The 15,821-nt window shown below is 41.7% G+C and overlaps 1 protein-coding gene across 1 annotated transcript; it reads right to left on the bottom strand.

Moving 5' to 3' along the window:
• Positions 1–2,631: 2,631 nt before the first annotated feature.
• Positions 2,632–15,207, bottom strand: MRPS21 (mitochondrial ribosomal protein S21). The gene is made up of 3 exons (XM_045544987.1): positions 15,108–15,207; positions 14,605–14,719; positions 2,632–2,934 (listed from the first exon to the last, which is right to left on the bottom strand). The coding sequence occupies exons 2-3, from the start codon at positions 14,685–14,687 to the stop codon at positions 2,754–2,756; spliced, it is 264 nt and encodes an 87-aa protein (XP_045400943.1). The 5' UTR covers positions 14,688–14,719; positions 15,108–15,207; the 3' UTR covers positions 2,632–2,753.
• Positions 15,208–15,821: the final 614 nt, after the last annotated feature.

Raw genomic sequence — 15,821 nt, 5'->3', positions numbered from 1 at the left:
GTAAGGTAGCTGGCACATAGTGAAAGCTCTGATGTTTTCCTTTCCCTTCAATTACCTATGTTAACACATCACTCCATTATTCCTTTGTCTTATCATACAATGAGCCATTTTTCCTTAGTATTTTCAGTTAACATATAAACTCTTATTTCACACTTAGCGCACATCTGAAAACTTGAACGTACAATGCCAAAGTTACTCAACAGAGTCCCAATTTTAAAGGGGTACCTGTTTCCAGAGCATATTTTAAGATCCTTAAATTATGATTGAAGCAGGCCTGCCAGAGGTATTTCAGTGAACTGCTAAGAGATTTCACAGGTGCTCAAGCTCAAGGTAGGAGGCACTTATCTATCACCCTATAACTGGGTAAACACTAAACCACCCCTCCTCTGAAACCAGTGCAAGGATCAAAGGATTAAAGCAACCCTGACTTATTAAACTACATGCAGTTATCATCTATCTCTCTGGGGTGGGGAGTAGAGGGTTTTTCTCCCTAACTTCACAGCATAGGTAAATTGGAACTTTAGCCAGTCAGCCATGCTCCCCTCCCTCCCCATTTATGAGGCATCTCAGGTGGCTGTCTGCTAAAACTCATCATTATTCACTGCTCTGGGAGAACATGGGCAATAGGACTGGATATAAGGATAATTTTCAGAGACTAAGTAAATTCCAGATCTCAGCCACCCCTTAGTTTTTGGACAGAGCTCAGAAGCAACTCTGGCCCCAAGGGAAATATTGCCAAGTAACAGGCTTAGTTCTGCTATCACAAACATGTCCTACCTCTGTGGCAGGAGGTGACACTATGTCATGACTCAAAATCATCCAAAAGAAATAACCAAATTCAGATTGAAAGGTGATTCAGAAGTAATATAACTTGTTAACTTGTGAAAGTTAGGTTGTATAAAGGTAACAAAGTAGAAGACAGCCTGTATATAGATTTTCTCCAACCATAATGTAAGATTGCAGAGGGCAAGGAGCCGATCTATTTCTAGGCAATTTCTATGGAGGGTCCAGTAACACTCACTGGGCCTCAGTGCTGATGGAAGAGAATGATCAAACCCTGAAAGGTAAGGACCACAGTGGTTCCAGCATATCTTCTTGCAGGCCTTGCTTAATCAATCACTATGTTAATTGTGAAGGGAAGAAAAGATACTACATTGAAGGCAGAATTAAGGCCAGAAAGCTGAAGCTACTCTATTAAACCACAAGGGGGCAATGTTTGAACACTAGCAACTTGGAGCAGTAGGCGGCTTGGCAGACTGCTCTGCTCTGTTTATTTCCTTTTTTAACGCCACGCTGAGAGGGCTGCAGCCTGAAGAGAAGTGGGCTAGCTGCCTCCGCCTCTGCCTCTGCCTTCCCTCTGCGTTCTCCTGCAGGGATTGGCGCCAACTCTCCTTATACTAGCAACATGACTGTCAGGGGACCAGGACTGGAGGAAACACACAGCAAGAGAGAAAGCAGAGCAGCTGGTCTTCCCAGGGTGGTCAGATGCTCCCAGGTATCAGAGTAACATACCCAAGAGTGCATGGTGGAGGAGAAGTGGTGGTGGGAACCTTCACCTGAAATCTCGTTGAGTACATACGTATAGGGCAGTGGTTCTCAGACTCTAGCAGGCATCAGTGTCACCTGCAAGGCCTGTTAAAATAGATTGCTGGGCTCCAACCCCAATTTCCAATATAGAATATTTAAAGTAGGGTCACATAATCTGCATTTCAAACAATTTCTCAAGTGCTGTTGACACTGCTGATCTGAGGACACTCTGAGAACCAATGCAGTAGGGTATTTCTGGTCCTGTGCCCTTCTCTTTCTCAACACTCTCCCTTTTCCTCTTTCCTACTATCCATCTACTGCTTTATTTCTTCACTACCATCCCTCCCTTAAGCCTCCTTTAGGAAATCTAAAGGAAAAACAGAACAGGAATGAATATTAGGTTAGATTTGTCTTAAGGATTCCTTTAGGCACCCTAGTCTGGCTGATAGGTGTCTCAACGCACATGCATCCTCTCCTGTTTACCTAACAATTGGAAGGAGGGGTAGTTCAGTAAAGAGTAACCAGATGCTCTTCCAGTAAGATTCTGATTTGGGGTGCATAAAATTGGGTAGGAAATGGTAGCTATATTTCACTATATTTTAGAAAATTTCATCACCTCTCCTAGACTTGAAGAAATTTTTTTATTGTAGTAAAATATACATAAAATTTACCTTTTTTTTTTTGAGACAGGGCCTCGCTGTCACCCAGGCTAGAGTGCAGTGGTGTCATCCTAGCTCACTGCAACCTCACATTCCTGGCTCAAGCCATCCTTCTGCCTCAGCCTCCCAAGTAGCTGGGACCGCAGGCGCACATCACCACGCCTGGCTAATTTCTAAAATTACCATCTTAAAGATTTAAGTGTGTTCAGTGGCATTAAGTGCAGTACGTTCACATTTTTGTGTAACCATCACCACCATCCATTGCCAGAACTTTTTCAACTTCCCAAACTGAAACTCTGTACCCATTAGATAATAACTCCTCATTGCTCTCTCTCCCAGCCCCTGGCGAACACCATTCTACTCTTACTCAGACTATTTTTGGACTCAATTTTTTTTTCTCACTTAATAAAATAGAAGGTCCATTCCTGACTAATGGGATTGCTTCTTGCATATATGTAATTGAATTTATTGTAGAGCAAGGTAACAGAAAATGGGATTGTAGAAAGAAAAGAGGTGGAGACACAAATTGGACAAGGGTTTTCATATTGGGCATCCTATCCACAGGCCTCAGCAGCCCTGCCATGGATCTGCCCGATTCTTTCGCATCAAGAAGTTGATCTTTCTTGCCATTTCCTTGTTGTAGATCCGCCGGCAGGTTTCATAACTTTCTCTTTGTCGCCGGCGGCACGGCTTCTCATAGTAACGCCGACGCTTGATGTCCTCAATGAGCCCATCCATGGTGAGGATTCTGTGTAAAGGCAAGCAATGAGGTTAGAATCTTGGGCTCATTATTATTCTTTTTCAGTTTCACAGACGGTCAGAAGTTAATTGGCCAAACAATTGGTGTTTATAAAAATTGCAGTAAGAAATAGTGGCAATATAGCATTAACCACCTACTTTTAGGGCCCCAATAAGAATTTGTAAGGAAATAAAAAAGCAATTAATTACATGATCCTTGCTTTTGGAGAGTTGGTCAGGATTACGTTCTCAAACTTTTTTTTCTACCATAACACACCTGAGGGATATGACACAGTCCTGTAAAACTGCTGGCTCTCTATAGCAGTGATTTTCAACCAAGGGGGAGTTTCAGGAACTTCAAATGGGGTGAGCCATGTGTAGTAGGAACAAAATCACTAGGGGTGATTCCTACTTGGTCCTTAGTGGAGAATGTAGTTTCATCTTTATTGTGTTTAAGAACTGATAAAAAAAAAAAAAAAAAAAAAAGGACTGATATAGCATAAGTCTGTATGTCTGAAAGATCTCTGGGCCTACCTAAATACAGGGAAAGAGGTGGCCCTTACCACACCAGTGATACAAATGGGAGCATGAAAATAATAGCCTGACTCATCATTTTTCCATGTACCCTAACCACAGTGCTTTGTTGACTACTCCCTAAACATACTTTAATGCTCATGCTGTTTCCTCAGCCTAGAATGCAACTCCCACTCCCCAGCTGCCAACATTCTGAAATTTTTCTCATTGTTTTGATGCCAAGCCCAGATACCACCTCTCCAAAAAATTTTCCTATCTTCCTAATCAGAGAAAACATTTTATTGTATACCTATTCAGCAATTATTTCATTCTACTATTCTGTTAGTTATTTACATAAACGTCTCCCTCATTAGATTAAAAGTCCCTGAAGGCAGAAACCCTGTTTTATGAATATTAATTTCATAAGTGTCTATAAAATTGAGCTCAATCTATTTCTTTCCTGCCCACTCAATTCCTTACAATGCAGCTTCTCATGTTGGACTGATAACTCCCCTGACTCAAACCTCTTTATTCGCACTGAGCTAAGAAGACACTGGGCATTATTCTATAACCAACCTAATCCCTATGCTCCTGAGAGCTTTGACTGACTCGAATCTGCAATTTGTCTTTTCCTTTCAACTCCTCATCAGTTGGTCCTGAGGAAGTCTGGAGGTACCTTCTGCTGCTGCTCTCCATTCCTGGCATTGTTTATATATATGGTCCCAATCCTGCTTACCCTATCCTTTCACTACCTGCAAAAACTAAGTCACAAACACAATTGGAAATAAGGAAGTTGAGACACAGCTATTATAATTGGAAGGAAGGGGGCAGAGGAAAAAGAAAATAAAAATAAGAAAAACTATCAGCTTCTTCTGCCCATTGGGAAACCCCATTTATTGCTGCTATATTTACACCACAAGCCCAACATAACAATAGATTGAACATGAACTTGAAAAGAATTGGACTTTGAGTAAATTACAAATGTGAACAGACATGGGAACCATTATCCTTGGTATTGTCTTGCTGTTTAATATCAGGAATAATTTGTAGGCTACTAGAGAATCAAATTTGCTTAGATCAATTTGTTTAGTTTTGGTGGGCAGGGAGATGGGAAGTGGGAAGCAAGGAAATTGCTGCAAAATTCCAGAAGCAGAAGTCGATTAATGTAGGTTCTACTGGAAATATAGTGACACCCAGAAATCGCGTATCCAGAAGTGGATACAACACTAGAGTCTTATGATAAGAGAATTGGGACACCAAAGGACTAAGCGTCCTGGTCCACAAAAGGTCTCCTTCACTGGCTTTCTTCCTTAATTTACCCTTAAATGTTGGTATTCCTCCAGATTCTGACTGTAAACCTCCTCCTTTCTGGTTGTACATTATTCCCTTAACCTTTACCAGTGGACCTCAACTGTGATGTGCAATGGAATCATGTTCTAAAGCGTTTTTAAAAGGTACTGATGGCTAGCCTCTCTTCCTCAGAGATTATGATTTAATTGGTCTAGAGTAGACCCATGCATTGGGAATGTTTTAAAAGTTCCCCAGGTGGCCAGGCAAGGTGGCTCACACCTGTAATCCTAGCACTCTAGGAGGCAGAGGTGGGAGATCAATTGAGGTCAGGAGTTCAAGACCAGCCTGAGCAAGAGTGAGACCCTGTCTCTACTAAAAATAGAAAAAATTAGCCGGGTGTGGTGGCATGCACCTGTAGTCCCAGCTAATCGTGATGCTGAGGCAGGAGGATCGCTTGAGCCCAGGAGTTTGAGGTTGCTGTGAGCAAGGCTGATGCCACAGCACTCTACCCGGGGTGACAGAGACTCTGTCTCACCCTGCTGCCCAGGCTAGAGTGCCGTGGCATCAGCCTAGCTCACAGCAACCTCAAACTCCTGAGCTCAAACGATCCGCCCACCTCAGCCTCCCAGAGTGCTAGGATTACAGGTGTGAGTCCCCAAACTTTTAAATCAAAAGTGATTTAATGCACTGCCATGATTGAACAACTGACTTAGACACTACTGACTCCTAAATCCTTATCTCTACCCCTACTCTTAGATGTAGACTAATATTTCCAACTGCCTCAAACCCTTCACAAAACTGAATTTGTTGTCTCCTTCCCGAATTTATTCTATAACATTCTCCATTATTATACAAGAATTACAATAGTGTAACAGGTACAAAGATAAGGGAAACACTGCTATATAAGCACACAAGAGAGGCATTTAACCTGGACTTGAGAACAACAAGGTAGTTATGAAGGCATCCTAAAGGACAACTTATCTAAGTGAAGGATAAGTAGGTTGCCCTATTTCTATTCTCTTTCCCTTCACCAATTATTGTCCTAAAACATAAATCAGATCATGTCACTCTGGTGCTAAAAAATCTTTCCTAATGTACAGAATAGCTTAAGCCAGTACTTCCCAGACTTGTCTGAGCATTAGAATCATCTGGGGATCTTTTAAAAATTCTAAACTCTAGGCTACACCCCACACCAATTAAATCACTATAGGGAGGGGAAGGGACATGAGCTGGTTTTTAAGTTTCCTACCATATTCCAATCTGAAGACAAACTTTGGAAACACTAGTCTAAACCCAAAGCCCAAAAAATTGTACCCTATCCATCTTTATCTTTAATAACCTGCCATATAAAGCCTATGCTCTAGTCATACTGAAGTATATGCAGTTCTCTAAACATGCTACATACTTATTTTTTAGCTTTGCTCATGGTGTTCCCTTTACTTGAAATATGATTCCTTTCTTTTTCTACCTGATGAAATCTTATTTATTCCTCAAAGGCCTAAATCAATTGTTATCACAGCTGTAAAACTGGTCCAGGTGAAATCAATTATTCCTTTCTGCCAGTCACAAAGAACAGAGATTCTCAAACTTTAGCATGCAGTAGTTATCTGGACAGCTTGTTAAAGCACAGAATGCTTTGCCACCTCCAGTTTCTGATTCTATAGGTCTAACGTGGGACCCAAGAACTTGCATTTCTCACGAGTTCCCATGTGATGCTGCTGCTGATGGTCCAGGGAGAACCTATGCCATAGAGCACCATTAATGCCTTTTTTATAGCACTGATCAGACAATACTATATTTAACCACATTAAAAAAAAAACACTCCGTTACTGAGTTGTGTACTTTCTAAGGCTAGAGATCAAATTTTTATTCATTTTTGCATCTGACATAACACTTAGCAAAGAACAAATTATCAGTAAACATATGACAAAAATGAATCCTCTAGATCTGTGGTCCCCAACCCTGATACGGGTCCACAGACTGTTAGGGACCAGGCCTCAGAGCTCCATTGCCGCTTCCCCGCCACCCCCATCCAGGTCCATAGAAAAATTGTCTTCCATGAAACTTAGGAAATGGGTGGGGTGGGGGGCCACACAGCAGGAGTTGAGTGACAGGCGAGTGAGTGAAGCATCATCTCTATTTACAGCCTCTCCCCATTGCTCAAATCACCACCTGAGCACCAAGAAGGTTGGGGACCACTGCTCTAGATGATTGACAAAAGTCCACAAACCAAGGGATTAAATTACCTTACGATACATATAGTTCTTGGGGATATTAGCGCAGAAAGCCTCAATAAAATTACTTTTACTAGGATGGCACATTAGAGTTTAGATAGCATTTTTACATCCGTGATCCCAATTATAATCCTATGAAATTGATTAGGTAGATAATGTCATCTTTTTACAGATTAGGAAACTTAAGTTCAGAGAGGCTGACCTGCCCAAGATCACAAAATGGAGCTATAAGTAGAATTCAGGTCTTTAGTGAAGTGCTCTACAATAGTATTCTGCTTTTCAAACAAAAACCACCAAGGTTCAGAAGACAAATTACTGCAGTGTCCATGGGCAAAGGAGACAATAAAGGAGGGAAGAGCTGGGCTAGACTCCTCAGAGTAAAAAGGAAATGGAAGCTAAGACAACATGGTACACTAAGGGAAAGGAATGATCCAAACATATAAGCATTTATTTCTGTCTAGACCTCTGTTTACTATTGTTTAATGAAGGCCACCTTTTGGACTAGAGACTGGTATACTGGAGAAAATACAGAAAAAAACCCTGAAAGAACAAAATTGGATATATAATGTAAAAAGGACAAGAAGATTGGATTTGAGAGACTATACAAAGGACAGAGACCCTGACTATGACATCACCTAGGAAGAGAAGCCTATTGGAATGACAAAGAGACTTTACAAATAGGATGAAAGAACACTGCAAAAGAAAGAGGGAGTTGAGACACATACTCAGGAACCCTACTGTAGTTCCAAAAGGGTTTTGCAATAGAGGTGATCATCTTACCAAGTAAATGCCTGTGTTGTCAGGCAAAAAGGCAAGACAAGGAAAAAAACAACAATAGAACATAAGGATGAAGGAAGGGAAAGAACAGAAAGAACATAATGATGGAGTTGGTAAATGTTGTTTCATGGATGTTCTAAATACTTCCAAAACACAGACCAAATAAATGCCAAAATGCTAGAGGAGGATTCCCTCCCTTACCCTGTACCTTCTAGTCATCCTAAAAAAGCACACTTATCTTTGAATGTTCCAAACTCCCTATAGTAAAGGCATCCACTCAACTTCATCTCTAATAAAAAAGGATGCAGGAAGAGCTTTGTAGAACTCAAGCAGCAAACTGGGAGGGTGTTACTAATGATGCTTCTGCTTCCAAAGGTAGTTCAAGGACTAGCAGACCAAGAGCTTTAGAGTAAACAAATCAGCCTGGAGTTTGGGTGCCTGGCAACCTAATACTGAAGAAGAAACCAGCTGCCAGTTTTAGTGAAATTCAACTGATTATGTAAAAGGAACCAGGCTGCCTGGAGGTGGGTGATGGGGGTGGCAGACTCACATGTCAGTGTAGCCAACCTACGTCAAGACCAACGTGTATGCAAAAGGACTCAATGGACCCAGAAGCTCGCCCACCAAGAGTAAAAGGGGTCAACTGGGCACACTTCCAGTATGCTTGCCTTTCCTTGCATGGAGGCCAGCCAATCATGCAGGGCTTCCTAGCAACCCCCACTCTCCACCTCCTCATCCCAGGGCACCAATGAGGGCTCTGGTTATATAACAGGCATTTTGTGGCAGTCTCACTGGGCAGACACATAGACTGTTTCCTTTGTAAGACTCCCTCTGTGCTCCAAACATGGTAAAGCTTTAACCACCTCCCTCACTTCTCGTTTGCTCTCCTACCTATTGTTGTAATTAGACCATAGAACAAGGCACTTATTCTAAAACTACCAACTATGAGAAAGCTGACAGAGATACAGAGAAGCCTGGGATGTGAGAGAGATATACAGAAAGGTGGCCAGAAAGAGGACATTTGGGAAAGGCAGAGAAAAAGAAGTATATAAGTCATAAAAGAATGTTTTTGTTTGTTTTTTTTTTTTTGAGACAGAGTCTCACTCTGTCACCCAGGGTAGAGTACAGTGGCATCATCATAGCTCACTGCAACCTCAAACTCCTGCGCTCAAGCAATCCTCTTCCCTCAGCCTCCTTAGTAGCTGGGACTACAGGCACATGCCACGATGCCCAGCTAATTTTTCTATTTTTAGTAGAGACAGGGTCTCACTCTTGCACAGGCTGGTCTTGAACTCCTGACCTCAAGCAATCCTCCTGCCTCGGCCTCCCAGAGTGCTAGGACTACAGGCGAGTGCCAACATGCCCGGCCAGAAAAGAATGTGTTTAACAGCCAGAAAGACAAAAGACTGGGACACTTCTTCCCAGCTTGCTTACACATGCAAGTTTAAAAGTCCTGCCTAGAAAATTATTCTAAAAACAACGTATTTGTTCCCTTTTTTCCCAAGGCTAAAATACAATTTATAGGACATATGTCTAACATTCCAAGATAAAAAAATACAAATGCAGCTTTCTAAAGAGTGACTCTAAACTGACAAAGTATTCTTCCTAAAGATTATAAAAATCACTATCATAATACTTTTTCCAAGCTAGCTCCTTCCAACCAATACACTTCTTGCTGTGGTTTCCTAGACAATCCCAGCCACAAAGTTCTAATCTTCCAAATTCACAAGGAAGCCTAAAAGAGATCATCACACCTCAGGCTCTGAATCTATGATTTGAACTCTTTTTTTTTTTGAGACAGAGTCTCGCTCTGTTGCCCGGGCTAGAGTGAGTGCCGTGGCGTCAGCCTAGCTCACAGCAACCTCAAACTCCTGGGCTTAAGCGATCCTACTGCCTCAGCCTCCCGAGTAGCTAGGACTACAGGCATGCGCCACCATGCCTGGCTAATTTTTTGTATATATATTTTTAGTTGTCCAGATAATTTCTTTCTATTTTTAGTAGAGATGGGGTCTCACTCTTGCTCAGGCTGGTCTCGAACTCCTGACCTCGAGTGATCCACCCACCTCGGCCTCCCAGAGTGCTAGGATTATAGGCGTGAGCCACCGCGCCCGGCCTGAACTCTTCATTTATTTTTCTAACTACTCCTCTTCTTTCTGACCAAATTCTTTCCTTTTTAAGCAATGTAAACTGTTTTTCTCCAAAACTTATTTTTACCTTGGTGTTTTAATCCCTGAAGAAAAAGTAATATTGTGCTTCTTAACTAAGGTACTTGACAGAATGCCAAGAGATACAAGAGTTTCTAAATAAATTTGGTGCGTCTGCCTGGAGCACCAATTTTAACTGGAGTGAGGGTGGGAGTTCTGGCCCTAAAACAGATGCAATGGCAACCAATACAAAGCTCACCTACAATTTTAGTTAAAAAAAAGAGAAGCTTCAAAGAAATTCCACATTTGCTTACAGAACAAAGTAGCAGAACCCCTATAGTTCTTTCATTCTCCTCTGCTGTTAAGAATACTTCAGTGAAGAGGTTCGACAATCACTAAAGGATTGACAAAAGATAAAGGAACATTTCTGTTCATTAAGTAGACATTTAATTCTAGTTTTCTGTGTGCCAGACACGTTGGTGAATGCAAGAGATATACAAATGAAAAAGCACGGGTCTTGCTACATTAAGGAGCCCATAAGACTATTACAATAATTTTCAATTCTGGCTGAATATTAAAATCTCATGGGACATTTTTAAAAATGCTGCTATCCAGGCACTGCTATGCCTCTCCTTCCCAAGACTGATCTAGTCTCAGGTTGGGCTTTAGCCTTAAAAGTTGTTTTTTTTAAGGTTCTCCAGGTGGGCTGGGGGTGCAGTGGCTCACGCCTATAATCCTAGCACTCTGGGAGGCCAAGGCAGGAGGATAGCCTGAGCTCAGGAGTTCAACACAAGCCTGAGCAAGAGTGAGGAACCTGTCTCTACTAAAAAGAAAAAGAAAAAAAATACATTAAAAAAAAAAAGGTTCCCCAGGTGATTCTTTTTTTTTTTTTTCTTTTTGAGACAGGGTCTCACTCTGTCACCCAGGTTGGATTGCAGTGTTGCAATCATAGCTCACTGCAGCCTCAAACTCCTGGGCTCAAGATAAATGATCCTTCTGTCTCAGCCTCCCAAGTAGCTGGGACTATAGGCACATACCACAACACCTGAATATTTTAAAATTTTTTTGTAGAGATGGGGGTCTTACTATGTTGCCCAGACTGGAACTCCTGGCTTCAAGTGATCCTCCTGCCTCAGCCTCCCAAAGCTGGGATTACAGGCATGAGCCACTGCAGGTGATTCTAATAGGCAACCAAGACTGAAAATCACAGGGCGTCACAATGACCAGTCTCCTACTGTTTCTGAGTAACATTAATACTTCCACCCAGGAAAAAAGTACATATAAACTGCTAGTCACTAATAAAAAGAGAACCCTAAAATAACTATGAGACTGTTATTTAAAAAAGTAGAAGAAGTAGAAAGGAATTTAGAGAGATTTGAAAACATTCCTAAAAACAAGAAGGCCTGAGATAGTACCAGGCCAGGAGAGATGGTAGAAGGTATCCACACATGCCTCACATGCTTTTACCTTCTGCCATTTTTTTGTCCCTCACCCACTACCCACTCACACTTGGGATCAGGAAGGGTTTTATGTAAAATGGAAAACAATAAAGAAAAAAACAGGGAATGCAAAAAAAAAAAAAAACAAACAACCCTAGGGTTAATTAAATTAAGAAGATATTGGCTGAATAAGGATTTTTGGAAGTGACAGGTATATAGAGGTATGGTTCTAAGTTAATTAGAACAATCTCAGACAAGGAACTAGGAAGAGTCTTCTATCAGGAGACAGAGTTGAGCTTGGGCTTTCTGCAGACCTGTCATCAATGGAGATCAGGTAGGAGATTAAAAATATTTTGTTTCTCAGGTTCTGAGATGGGAGTACATTCCATACATCCAATAGTGCATACAGAGGGAATAAATGCTGTTATTTTAAGATGAGATTAGCAATAGGCTAAGAAAAGTCATTCTAATACCAGTAGTAATCTGGATCCTCATGTTAAAATAAAGTTTAATAATTATATTCTTATTTTTTTCATCTCTAGGCCACCTTAAACATAACCCGATAGTCAAGAAAGATAGGAGAAAAAACTGCTAAAGTAAACTCTCAGTCTCTCAAATAAATGAATCACCCACAAAGCAAAACCAAAACTTTTTTATAATGACTTTCAAATTAAGATAATAGCTAACATATAATGTCTACTATGTGCCAAGCATTGTTCCAAGTACTTTATATGTATTAACAATTCTTACATCAACCCTATGAGGTGGGTTCCACTTTACAGATAAGGAAACTGAAGAAGAGAGACATTAAGTAGCTTACCAGACACCATGAGGCTAATAAGTAGAAGAGCTAGGATATGAACCAGGCACTCTGTACTCTTAACCAGTAAATTATGCTGATTTATGTAAGAAAATTATTTTCAGGCTATGGCTTGGTCAAAAGTATTAAAATTGTAGCTACTGTCTTGATACAATTATAAGAAATGGTTTGATAAATAATGCTGCACTACAATTATTTTGGGGGTCTTTGTCAAAATAGCTAATTTTCTAAAAACAAAATTTTTGCTTTTGCTTTTGTGTTATCTGCACTTTAGGAATAGAGGAACTAAAACTGAGCCTTTTGGAAATTTGTTTAACCATCAAATAACAGCTGCCCTTTGATATCCCTCAATAATACAAACATCTCAACAACCCTGGCCATGTTCCTTTTCCCAAATTCAACATTTCATCTCACCAGCCAACTCACTATAGAGTCTGTATATCACCAATAAGGGACATTCATTTTGTGCTTCTGCTATAGAGACAGAGAAAGGTCATTAAACAACTCATACCTCTCACAGACATGCCACCAGAAGGTCTGAAATAGTAGACAGTTGGGGAATGAGCAGCAATAGAAAAAAATAGAATCTTACAACCTGGTACTTAATGGATTATCTTTACTGTCAGCATAAGTGACATTGCAGAGGGAATAGCTTCTATTCAAGGATATAACTGGGATGCACAGACACAGATCCTTTGGGCTAACCCAAGACTAGATCCTTTAAAAAGACATATAAACCATCCTGAGCCTGCAACTGCTTCCCATTTACATAGCTTCTAATAGCATCTTTGCCCTCATCAATTATGGTCTTTTGCCATCTGGCTCTCCACACCTAGAACTCTCTGCTTTGCTAACAACTAGGTTCCCTTTCATTTGTCCTCTCAGTCTTCAAGAACCCCACCATATTTAAACCCAATCAGATAAGTATTCTTAATTAGAAAATGACTGCCACAGGTCTATTTCCAGAAAAAACTAGTAAATAATCTATTAATATAGAGCAAAGAACACTGCTCTAAAAAGATGTGTTTTATGCTCCTCTCCACCATTCAAAAACTTAGGGCAGAGGGCCAGCTCATATAATTTCTTTCCCTTAATTTTTTTTGAGAGAGGGGGATCTCACTACATTGTCCAGGCTAGAAGTGCCACAATAGCACATTTGCACTACAGCCTCCAACTCCTGGGTTCAAGCGATCCTCCCCAGCATCTGGGGTAGCTGGGACGAAGGTGCGCTGTGCCTACCATACAATTTTTATTTTTTAAGAGACTGGTTCTTCCTCTGTCCCCCAGGCTGGAGTGCAGTAGTATCATCATAGCTCACTGAACCTTGATCTTCTGGGCTCAAGCAATCCTCCTGCCTCAGCCTCCCCAGTAGCTGGGGACTACAGGCGTGCATACTGCCACACCTGGCTAACTTTTAACATTTTTTGTAGAGACAGGGTATCTACATATTGATGTTGACTAGGCTGGCCTTGAAATCCTGGCTCAAGCAATCCTCCTACCTTGACCTCCCAAAGTGCATCTTACAGTTTTTTGATAATTCAACTCAACAAGCATTTGTTTCTCCAAACCTTACTTCACACTAGAGAAAGAAAATAATGAGTGATGCATGCCAGAAAATCAAAATGCTTACAACTGGTGAGAAGTTAAGGCTAAGGAACTTTCTGCTTGAGAAACTAGAGTGGTAGGCATTATTAGGGCTATTCTACATCTCAGCCTAGCATTTAAAACTTTTCAAAACAGCTCCACTCCAGCTAGTTCATTTCCATTTATGTATTTTTGCTTATGTTGTAATGCTCGTCAAAACCTGTAAGCTTTCCCATCTCTTACTTACTTCCCCAAGAACCTAATCTTTTTTTTTTTCCTTTGAGACAGGGCCTTGCTCTGTCCCCCAGGCTAGAGTGCAGTGGTGTCATCATAGCTCACTGTTAACATCAAATTCCTAGACTCAAGCAATCCTGCCTCAGACTCCCAAGTAGCTGGGACTACAGGCACGCACCAGCACACCTGGCTCATTTTCTATTTTTTGTAGAGACCGGGTCTTGCTCTTGCTCAGGCTGGTCTCAAATTCTCAGCCTCAAGCAATCCTCGTGCCTCAGGATCCTAATCTGAATTCATCTCTTCCAGTAGCCTTGTCCCACATCAGTCACTCCCTCAGCTTTCTATTTATCATGTACCATGTTTCTGCTTCCTAGCAGCTTCACATCGTGATTTTTCCTTTGGGCTCTTTTTAAAGTCTTGGATAGAGTTCATCACCAAAGGGATGATTACTTGTTGAATAAACTTCATACAGTTAGGTCTTGGGAAGAATTTCATATTTAAGATAAACTGAGAGGCTGAGAAGTTTCAAGAGACTGTGAGCACTTGGGCTGGCACTGGTTGCAGAACAATCTATGACAGAAGGGAGAGAATAACCAACTTCTCACAGAGTTGGTCTAGGCATGATTCTGGTCCCTTAATAATTACCTGTTTAGGGTCCTGTATGCACCTTCCACGTTCCCTTCCTGTACCATCACAGTCCTAGCAATGAACTTGAGATGATTTGCCATGATCTTGGATTTAAGTATCCACTCTGCAGGACCTAAAAGATGACGGAGAAAGGACATAAAACACACTTTACCGAGAGGCTTATTTGGGATCTGGAAGTGCAAAGTGCTCAGTGACACAGGAGACAGGGCACATGGAAGTTTTCATGTCCTGGAAAGTACACGCAAATTGTTATCAAGACTCCCCCGTTTTCTTTCCTAATACAAACACTAGCATAGAGAAGAAAAGAGACGGTAGCAGCGCGTCACCACGAAATCTTGCGTTGTAGTGCATTGGAAGACAGAAGCAGCAAGGACGCGCTGCGCAGGGTCCCAACTATCGCACACAAACCCAAAAGGTTTGTGTCTCTGTCGGTCTTTAGAAAAGGAGGTAACAGCCCGCAAACTTGCCCTCCCGCCACAACCACTCCGCTTTTCCCCAACCTGCACAAAATCCTGAACCCGCACGCTCAGCACCCAGCGAACTCGCAGCCTTCTCGCGACCGGAAGCGGAAGCTACGGAATCCCCTGCGCCGTGTAACCGGCGCCGGGACTAACGGGAGAAAACAGTGCGTGGAAACCATGACAACGGTCTTTCCGGCCGCCTTCCCTAAAGCCCCCCACCGGCCTCTACACCTGACAAAGCAAAACACTCCTTGACTTAAATTCCCCCGAAACAGGCTCCTCGCCTTCTCATGGAATCGTAGTCCTTCAGCCCCTGAGAAGGTCAGCCCAATTTCACACCTCTCAATCCTAAACCCCTAAGAGATATTTAAGCCATTTCTCTTTCTGGATGGAGAATGTGAGAAATAGGGGAAGCTTCTTGCTTTCTCTGCGGAAAGGACAGACTCTTTTGAGATCTGCCCTCTGGACGAAAAACAGCTTCACACCCATCATCTGCTTAAAAACTAAGGAAAGAAACAAAATGAACAAAGAGTTTCCTGTATCATCTTTCCAGCCATTTTACGAAATAAAGTAAAATCCCTGAATAAAAATATGGAAGGCCAGGAGCGGTGGCCACGCCTGTAATACTAACACTTTAGGAGGCCCAGATGGGAGGGTCGCTCGAGGCCAGGAATTCGTTACCAGCCTGAGAAACAGAGCGAGATTCCGCCTCTACAAAAAAACAGAAAAATTTGCCGGGGCGTGGTGGCGAGC

The sequence above is a fragment of the Lemur catta genome, chromosome 3, assembly GCF_020740605.2.
Source record: "Lemur catta isolate mLemCat1 chromosome 3, mLemCat1.pri, whole genome shotgun sequence".
NCBI lineage: Eukaryota > Metazoa > Chordata > Mammalia > Primates > Lemuridae > Lemur > Lemur catta.
This window is presented reverse-complemented; position numbering and strand designations above follow the sequence as displayed.